The sequence below is a fragment of the Pectinophora gossypiella genome, chromosome 28, assembly GCF_024362695.1.
Source record: "Pectinophora gossypiella chromosome 28, ilPecGoss1.1, whole genome shotgun sequence".
Taxonomy (NCBI): domain Eukaryota; kingdom Metazoa; phylum Arthropoda; class Insecta; order Lepidoptera; family Gelechiidae; genus Pectinophora; species Pectinophora gossypiella.
The window spans coordinates 8,737-18,447 of record NC_065431.1 but is presented as its reverse complement, the minus strand read 5'-3'; the positions used below and the strand labels follow the sequence as shown (position 1 = coordinate 18,447).

The following is a 9,711-nucleotide window of genomic DNA, read 5'->3' as shown; positions in this document are numbered from 1 at the left end:
AGAGGTCAAGTGACGTGGCGGTCATCACGGAGCCATACTACGTGTCTCCCCAGCCCAACTGGGTTGGCGACACGCGGAACTCCGTGGCGATTGTTGTGGCGTCTGGTCCGGGCTCCATGCCTCTTTCTGTCCGGGACAGGGAGCCAGGATTTGTCTCCGCCTTTTGGGGCGAGTATTTGGTCTTCGGGGTTTACTATTCTCCCAATGCACCGTTTGCTGAGTACCAGCTGTTCCTCGACCAACTGGGGATAGCTGTCAGGAGGACAACTCAGCACAACGTGGTGGTGCTCGGCGATTTTAACGCCCACAGCACAGCATGGGGATCCCCGGAGACCAACGACCGCGGTGAGGCAGTTGAGGACTGGGCGGCAATGTGCGGTCTCGCACTGCTTAATACCGGCTCAACTGACACGTGGGTGCGACGGCAGAGCGGGTCCATAGTGGACTTAACGTTCGCTAGCCCTGCAATAGCATCGCGCGTGTCAAACTGGCGGGTGCTGGATGATGTGGAGACTCTATCGGACCACCGCTACCTTACGTTCGAGGTCTCCACCTCAGCCGGTGACACCAACTCCCGTCGGGAACGGGAAGCCAGACCATCGGTCTTCCCGAGATGGTCGCTCGTGCGCCTCAACGAGGAGCTGCTGGAGGAGGCTGCTATTGTCCAGGCATGGACAATGCAGCCTGTAGACCCGGCAGAGGTGCACGAGGGTGCTGTCAAATTTAGGGAGGCTCTGACGCAGCTGTGCGACGCGGCAATGCCTCGAGCCAAGAGGCGGCCCCCTAGGCGTGCGGTATACTGGTGGACTCAAGATATAGCTGATCTGCGCAAAGCTTGCGTTGCGGCGCGTCGAGAGTTCACCAGATACCGAAGGCTTCAAGCTCGCAACGGAGAAATGGAGGACTTGCTCCACAACATCTATAGCCAGTCGAAGAAATCTCTTCAACTGGCTATCAGCAAGTCCAAAACCATTTCCAGGCAGGAAATGCTGGAGGACCTCAATAGGGATCCGTGGGGACGTCCGTATCGTGCGGCGAGATGCAAATTTCGCCCACAGGCGCCCCCGATAACGGAAACCTTACAGCCTCAGCTGCTGGAGGATGTGGTGACGGCTCTGTTCCCGGACAGCCCCGATCACGCTCCCCCAGCAATGGCGGACTTCCCTCAGGAAGAAGATGAGGCTGAAGAGGTTCCTCCGCTAAGGTTGCTGGAGATTCGCGCAGCTGCGATAAGGTTACGGGCCAAAAACACCGCGCCCGGACCAGACGGAGTCCCAGGCCGGGTTTTGGCTTTGGCGCTGGACAAGTTGGGGGCTCACCTAGCCGAGCTTCTCGACGCATGTCTGGCGTCAGGTCAATTCCCGACCTGTTGGAAGGAAGGACGATTGGTCCTTCTCAAGAAGGATGGGCGCCCAGCAGAATCTCCCTCTGCCTACCGCCCTATAGTTCTGCTGGACGATACGGGGAAGCTCTTTGAGCGTATCATCGCCTCCCGTATCACCCAACATCTGTCCAACGTAGGCCCCGATTTGTCGGACAACCAATTCGGGTTCCGAGTGAGCCGATCGACGATTGACGCGATCTTGCGCGTCAAAGCTCACTCGGAGGAAGCGGTTGCCTCTGGCGGTGTGCTGTTGGCGGTGTCCCTGGACATCGCCAACGCATTCAATACCCTGCCATTTGGCAGCATCCTCGAGGCAATTCGATTTCATCGATTGCCTCAATATCTACGGAGGTTGATCGGGGTCTACCTGCAGAACAGGGAGGTTCTATACGCTGGGCGAGATGGTTCACTCCATCGGAGGGCGGTGAGATGCGGTGTTCCGCAGGGGTCGGTCCTAGGGCCACTCCTGTGGAACATTGGGTTTGACTGGACCCTACGGGGTGATCTTCCCTCGGGCCTAAACATCGTATGTTACGCAGATGATACTCTGGTAACAGCCCGAGGGGAGACTTATGAAGAGGCAGCGGCGCTTGCCACTACTGGCGTACAGCGTGTGGTTGAGCGCATTGAGGCGTTGGGCCTGAGGGTGGCCCTCGACAAAACCGAGGCCTTATGCTTCCACGGTCCTCGGAGGGGACCACCTGCAGGCGCCAGCATTGTGATTGGTGGCTGTCGGGTCGAGATAAAGCCCCAGATGAAATATCTGGGACTTTATCTTGATCCGAGGTGGAATTTCCGGGAGCACTTTCGGAAATTGGCTCCCAAACTTGTCAGTGCGGCGTCTGCTCTCGGGAGGCTTCTACCGAATCTGGGAGGCCCGAGTGTTACCTGCCGTCGTTTGTACACTGGCGTGGTACGCTCGATGGCGCTCTACGGCGCACCGGTGTGGGTCGGGGCTCTGACTAGCCCGAATAAGACCCTGCTGTATCGTGCACAGCGGGTCATGGCAGTCAGAGTCATCCGAGGATACCGCACGATCTCGCACGAGGCAGCATGTGTCCTTGCGGGCACGCCTCCGTGGGACCTCGACGCCGAGGTTCTCGCGGAGGTTTATGCGAGATGCGCGGAGGCGAAGGCGCAAGAGGACGAGCCAGAATTCGACCTGGCCCATTGGCGAAAACTCGCTCAACAAAACCTGCTGCAGAGATGGAGGCAGCGGTTGAATGAGCCGTGTGCTGGCTTGCGGACTGTGGCGGCGATTCGCCCAGTCCTAAAGGAGTGGGTGAACCGACGCCATGGTTCGCTCACCTTCAGGTTGGTGCAGATTCTGTCGGGGCATGGCAGCTTCGGCAGATATCTGTGCCACATAGCCGGCAGGGAGCCACTAGCGGTCTGCCATCACTGCGCCTGCAGCGATGACACTGCTGACCACACGCTGGGGGTCTGTCCGGCGTGGGCGCAACAGCGAGCGACGCTTGCTGCAATAGTCGGCAACGACCTCTCGTTGCCAGCCGTGGTCAACGCCATGGTTGGCAGCAAGAGAGCGTGGGAGGCGATGGTCTCCTTCTGTGAGGACGTGGTGGCACAGAAGGAGGCTGCAGAGCGGACCCGAGAGGACGACCCCCTCTCGGCTCCTATCCGACGTAGGCGTACTGGGCGGAGAAGGGGGGTATTCGCTCGCCAACTCTTGCCTAGTTAGCCAAGCCCTCGGGCGACGGAAGCGGGGAAATTCCGTCGCTCGATTCCATCTAGGGCTCAGGGAGGATGTGGTCTGCCGAGTGTTCCCGGCAGATCACATAACATCGGAGGTTCAGGGTGGGCAGCTCCTCCCATCCTGAATTCAGGGAGTGTCCGAATCGGACAACGCCGACGGGTGCACGGAAGTGTGTGCCAACGTCCCCGGACACCCGCCAATTGGCGAAGGAAGTGGAACACCGAGGAGTTTTAGTGAGTAGGAGTCTCACATAACCCAGTCGCTTTCCCCGGGCGGCTGGGTATCCATGATGGATTTCTCCTCGTAAAAAAAAAAAAAAAAAAAAAAAAAAAAAAAAGGTTAGGTTAGGTTAGGTTAGGTTAGGTTAGGTTAGGTTAGGTTAGGTTAGGTTAGGTTAGGTTAGGTTAGGTTAGGTTAGGTTGTTGCCCCGTGTGGAGTTGCTGATCTCCCATCGGGCGCGTCCCCAGGTGGCGGATAGGGGAATGCCCTCCCAGTAATGGGGGGGTACCGGCTTCGGCCGGCGCGGACCAAAACAGCGTGGTGGAGTCGCTCTCGCTCGTGGCCCTCTGCAGGGACGAGGTGGTGCGCAGAGTGGACACAGGAGGGCGACTATCCGACGGCGTCTCTGGCTTCGGCCAGATGACAGGGGCTTCGGCCCCACCGTTGGCAGGGGCGGCGGGTCCGGCAGCAATGCCGGGCAATGGCTTCGGCCACCGTCGGCCCGACCCGTAGCCCAGACGCAATGCTGTCTGGAACGGGGGCCGCCTCCGCATTGAGCGGAGGGGGCCGCGAGGAAGAAAACCTCTGAAAAAATCACCGTAAGCCTAAGTTTGTGGTGCCCGGCGAGGGGCTGTATGGTCTGACGCTCAGGCCGTGAGGGCACCCCAGGGAGCTCACCCTGGTAAATAAAAGAGACCGCCTGCTGAGGTACAGCAATCATGAAGAAAGCGTTCAAGAAAATTGATATTACCCACGCCGGCAGCCGGGAAACCGGTGAATCCGGTCCAAGGTCCCCATTCGTATGTGGGGGGGACTGCGAACGCTCCGTGGGCTCACAGAGCTCCCGTCAAACCGAATGTGACCCGGCGCTCGTCGCCAACAACCCTGGACATGACTCTCGCGCGTCAACACCATCTGCGCTTTCCGAAGCGCGGGTGGTGCTGGAGCGCCTAACCCCGGACATGACCCAAGCACCAAGTGCTAAGATTGCTGCCCCTGGGCCAAGTGCCCAGAGGCGATCGAGACGAACCGGTCCTAGCCTTGTTTCATCCTCGGATGAAACAAGTAGCCTACGGACCGTATGCTCCATGGAGAGCGTGGCCTCCCTCCCAGAGGGCACACTGTGGCGTAAGCGGAAAACAGTCGTGCTCTCGGACCCGTCCTCTGACGAGGGGGACCGAGCATCGGTAACGGAGCTCGGTTCACCCGTCATGAGGGCGCGGGCCAAGCGAGGTAGAGGTCGCCCTCCAACCACTGGGGAATACGTTGGCCTTGCCAGGGCCAAAGCGGAGCTCAACCGCGCCATGCGGGAGGAGCTCTTGCTTCAGGCCGAGAAGGAGGTGGCCGAATCGGCCAAGAAGGTCTTCTGCCTCCGAAGCTCCGGCACACTGCCGGATGCTGACGCGGAGTCTGCGGCACGCGATTCCGACGCAGATCCTGGTACAGAAACGGTCGCCGATCTGTACCAGAGGGCGAAAGACGCGGCCGCGGTGGTCGAGAGCGTGGCTGCCAAGTCAGGTCGACTGAAGGGCACCTTCGTTCGCGCCCTCAAGGACTCCGCGAAGCTGATCGTCCAGGTCCTGGACGTTCTCCGCTCCACGACGGCGAACGAGGAGACGCGCAGTCTGCAGGCCCAGAACTCCCGCCTGCAGAAAGCGCTGGACGATCAGCAGAAGGAGATAGAGAGCCTTCGGCTGGAGATGCGTCAAATGAGGAACTCATTTGGCGCGTCTCAGGATATGACGCAGCCAGCTACAGCGCCTGCACCTCGGACGGAGATGCCGTCTGTCTCCGAGAGCCCGCTCCCGGAGCCGGCTCCCAGAGTAGTGCGCGCCAAGCCGGCCAAACGAACGGACCCGCCGCCGCCGGAGAGCAGTCGAGCCGTGTCCGATAAGGACGAGGACCTTGCCGCGCGGATCATTAGCCAAGTTGGCTTTTTGGTCGACGCGAAACTGGCAGGTCTGGAGGACAGGCTCCTGCCTCCGAAGGTGTTACGTCCACCGCTTGCGGCGGACCGCAGAAATGCGGCTACGTATGCGGCTGCGGCCAGGACTCCCGCTGTACCAGCGAAGACCCCCGCCGTAGCCGCAACAAAAACAAAGGCGAAGAAGGCGACTGCCACTGCAGCCGGCACTACACGTGCCGCGCCGCTCGCGGCCTCCCAAGGCCCAGCCGCGGCTGTTAGTGGCCTCGCCTCCACACCTTCCCCTAAGAAGAAGAAGAAGAGGGGTTCTAGGGGAAGGAAGAAGAAGGGAAAGAAGAAGGCAGGGACCGGCGGCCAAGTCGAGGCCCAATCCCGACCTTCTGGGTCTGCTGGCGACGGCTGGACCACCGTCGGCCAAGGCCGGAGGAAGAAGGCGGCTCCTCAACAGCCACAACGCCCCAAGGTGCCCAAAATGCGCACGCCCCGCACAGCGGCGGTTGTGCTGCATTTGCAGCCGGCGGCAGTGGCGGGCGGTACCACGTACGCGGATGTCTTGAGGGTGGCTAAGGCAAAGGTCAATCTCCAGAGCCTGGGGATAGCCAACCTCAAGATCCGCAAGGCGATGACGGGTGCAAGAGTGCTGGAGCTCGCGGGCGCCATGAGCGCCGAGAAGGCAGACACCCTGGCTGAAAAGCTCAGGGAGTCAGTGAGCGGGGACGTAGTGAAAGTCTCCAGGCCCATCAAACGCGCAGATATGCGCATTGTGGGCCTGGACGACTCCGTCACCGCTCAAGATGTGGTGGAGGCAGTGGCCACGGCCGGCGGATGTGCGACGGACGCCATCAAGGCCGGTGTCATCCGCGAAGGCGCGGGTGGCATGGGCTCTCTGATGGTGAGCTGCCCTGTAGCAGTCGCTAAAAGGGTGGCTAAGGGTCGCCTCCTGGTCGGCTGGACCTCTGCCCAGGTGAAAGTGCTGGAGCCGCGTCCGCTGCGGTGCTTCCGATGCCACGAAACCGGACACGCGCACGCCATGTGCGAGTCCGAGGTGGACCGGAGCACCCAGTGTTTCAGATGCGGCCAAACCGGCCACAAGTCCTCACAGTGTTCCGCTCCCCCGCACTGCACAGTGTGCGAGGCGGCGAGAAGACCGGCGGAACACCGTCTGGGCAGTTCAATATGTACTGCCCAGTCGAGGAGCAAGCGGAAGGTTCGCGATGGCCCTCAGGCCTCTTCGCGACCTTCCCGCCCGCAGGCCGCGGGACGTGTCGGGGCTGAGCCCATGAACACGAACTGACGGCTCTGTGTGGTGTGGTGATGGTCTCGGTTTCGCCCCGTGCAAACGGGGCGGGAGACCAGACCAGCTTGCGTGAGGGAATTTCACTCCCACCACGGATTCGGCTTCGGGGCGGGGATGGCGGGCGGATGTCGGCCATCTTTCGCCCAAAAACCGATGCGGGTCTCACCCTGTGTGCACTGGACTAGAGGAGGAGGGCACATAAGGGGGAGACCCAGAGAGCCACGGGCGGCAGACTCGGGGGAGTCTGTCGTTCCAACAACAACCGGCTCGAGTAGGCGTTGCGTGCGTGTTCCGCGCACGCCACTCACGACGAGGCGAGGCCTCACAGGCCAACCACTGCCGGGTCGCGGAAGTATGCTTCGGCGATTCCCGGGTCCTGGCACCACAGTGGACAAGTAGGAACACCGTTGGGTTTTAGTGGGTATACCGGGTGGCAACACCCGGGGAGTCCCACATAACCACGTCGCCCCCCCGGGTGGCGTGGTATGCGTAAAGCATTTCCCAACGATAAAAAAAAAAAAAAAAAAAAAAAAAAAAAAAAAAAAAAGGTTAGGTTGTTGCGGAAGTATGCGGTTGCGGAAGTATGCGGGCGCGTTCCCGTGGCTCCCACTCAGGCGGCAAGACGAACACCGTTGGGTTTTAGTGGGTAGGCGGGATACTTGAGATCCTGGAGTCCCACATAACCCGCCGTCATCCCCATGGCGGCGGGTATGCGTAAATGCATTTCCCAACGTTAAAAAAAAAAAAAAAAAAGGTTAGGTTAGGTTAGGTTAGGTTAGGTTAGGTTAGGTTAGGTTAGGTTAGGTTAGGTTAGGTTAGGTTGCGCAGGTGGCGGGAGTGGCCCGGAACATGAGGGAGGCTAGGGCCTCTTTACAGCCCAGCCCCCTCCTGCCAGCCCAAGAAGAGGAGGCAGAGCAAACCAGTGCAGCTCTAGCCAAAGTTGTGAAGACTTCGCTGGAAACCATTACGATGGTCGCCACGAAGTCTTCACAACTGAAAGGAACGTACGTCCGGGCCCTGAAGGATGCCGTAAAGGGCATCCAAGAGGCGGTGTCCCAGATCAGGGCGCGGACGATGACGGAGGAGGTTGTGCGGCTGGAGGCCGCTAACTCCAAGCTCACGAAGGAGGTCGCCGACCTGCGCCGCGACTTGCAAGAGTTGCGGCAGCGACCATCCCAGCCTGTGAGCTCGGAGCCTAGCCTCCGGCAGCTCCTGGAGGAGACAGCCCGTGCCAACGCCGAGATGTTCGGCAACATGCTGAACGCGCGGTTGGCCGGGATTGAAGACCGTCTCCTCCCAGAGCCACGAAGGAGACCTCCGCTCGCGGCGGACACCAGAAGCGCCAGGGCAGACCCTGCTCAGTCTGCGCCAGCAGGGGCCCCGGTCGCTTCTACGAGAAGTAGTGGCCAGCCTGCCAAGCCCGCAAAGCCCGACAAAAAGGCCACACAAGAGGCTCCCGTAAACAGCCAGGCCTCTTCTGCTCCCACTTCTTCGGGAAAGAAGGGGAAGAGCAAGAAAAAGAGCCTGGCTGCACAGGAGGCGGCAGAGGCTCGGCGCCAGCCTGCCCCTGCACCAACGGCGGAGCCCTGGACCGCTGTTGTTGGCCGAAAGGCCAAGAACAAGGCGGCCAAAGCGGCCAAAGCGGCCAAAGCGGCCAAAGAGCCGCCAAAGCCTCGGCCCACGGCCCAGAAGAGGGCAAAGCTCCGGACACCAAGAACGGCAGCGGTATCGCTGACCTTGGTGCCCGGAGTCGAGGAGAGAGGCGTAACATACGCCTCGATCCTCTCCGACGCCAAGCGGCGCGTCTCCCTCGCTGACCTCGGAATCAGCAACATGCGGTTCCGCAGGGCGGCGACGGGTGCGCGCCTGCTTGAGATCGGAGGGGAAGGCTCGGCGGCGAAGGCGGACTCTCTCGCCAAGAAGCTGAGGGAGGTCCTCAGCCCGGACGCGGTCAAGGTCGTCCGCCCAGTGAAGCGCGCGGAAATCCGCGTCACTGGGCTGGACGACTCAGCCGACGCCATTGAGGTGGCCGACGCTGTGGCCAAGGAAGGAGGCTGCGCGGTCGACGACGTGAAGCATGGGCGGATCGTCGTCGGACCGAGAGGTGACGGGTCCCTCTGGATCAGGTGTCCGGTCGCGGCCGCCAAGAGGCTGTCCGACTCTGGCCGACTGCTGGTCGGGTGGACGTCGGCCAGAGTAAGGCTTCTCGACTCCAGACCGGCACGGTGCTACCGTTGCCTGGAGCCCGGGCACCTCGGAGTGAAGTGCTCCTGCGAGGTTGACCGCAGCCGACTGTGCTTCCGCTGCGGTCAACCCGACCATCAGGCGAGGGACTGCACGGCTGAGCCCCATTGCCCCGTCTGTGCGACGGCAGGCAAACCGGCGGCTCATTCCATCGGTGGCAGCGGATGCATTTCTGCTGCCAAGCCGGCAGCCAAAAGCCCGCAGGAGAGTGCGCCGAAGCCAAAGCGGCCAAAGCGCAAGGCCAAGAGGGCCAGGGCGGAGCAGATGGACACCGTTCCTTGAATGGACAGAGCTCCGCCCTAACGGGGACCCGTGGACGGTGGTCGGGGGACCGCCGTCCACAACATGGGTCCCGTGCTGTAGGGCTGCCCAAGTGTTCCGGGCAGCCCTCGGCGGTGGGGGAGGCGCTTGATGCGCCCCCATAGGCGCAGGGCCCAAGAGGGCATCCGCCGGCGGGGACGCGGTTGTGTGCAGTTGCGTTCCCGTGTCCCCGCCACATGGCGGCGAGGAGGAACACCGTTGGGTTTTAGTGGGTATACCGGGTGGCGACACCCGGGGAGTCCCACATAACCACGTCGTCCCCCCGGGCGGCGTGGTATGCGTAACGCATTTCCCAACGTTAAAAAAAAAAAAAAAAAAAAGGTTAGGTTAGGTTAGGTTAGGTTAGGTTAGGTTAGGTTAGGTTAGGTTAGGTTAGGTTAGGTTAGGTTAGGTTAGGTTAGGTTAGGTTAGGTTAGGTTAGGTTAGGTTAGGTTAGGTTAGGTTAGGTTAGGTTAGGTTAGGTTAGGTTAGGTTAGGTTAGGTTAGGTTAGGTTAGGTTAGGTTAGGTTAGGTTAGGTTAGGTTAGGTTAGGTTAGGTTAGGTTAGGTTAGGTTAGGTTAGGTTAGGTTAGGTTAGGTTAGGTTAGGTTAGGTTAGGTTAGGTTAGGT

General features: G+C 60.6%; 1 protein-coding gene across 1 annotated transcript; it reads left to right on the top strand.

The window, feature by feature from the left end:
* Positions 1-7,387: 7,387 nt before the first annotated feature.
* Positions 7,388-8,990, top strand: LOC126379325 (uncharacterized; the record flags this gene model as incomplete). The annotated part of the gene is made up of 1 exon (XM_050028003.1): positions 7,388-8,990. A coding segment is annotated over exon 1 (1,603 nt), but the record flags the coding sequence as incomplete, so codon positions are not given.
* Positions 8,991-9,711: the final 721 nt, after the last annotated feature.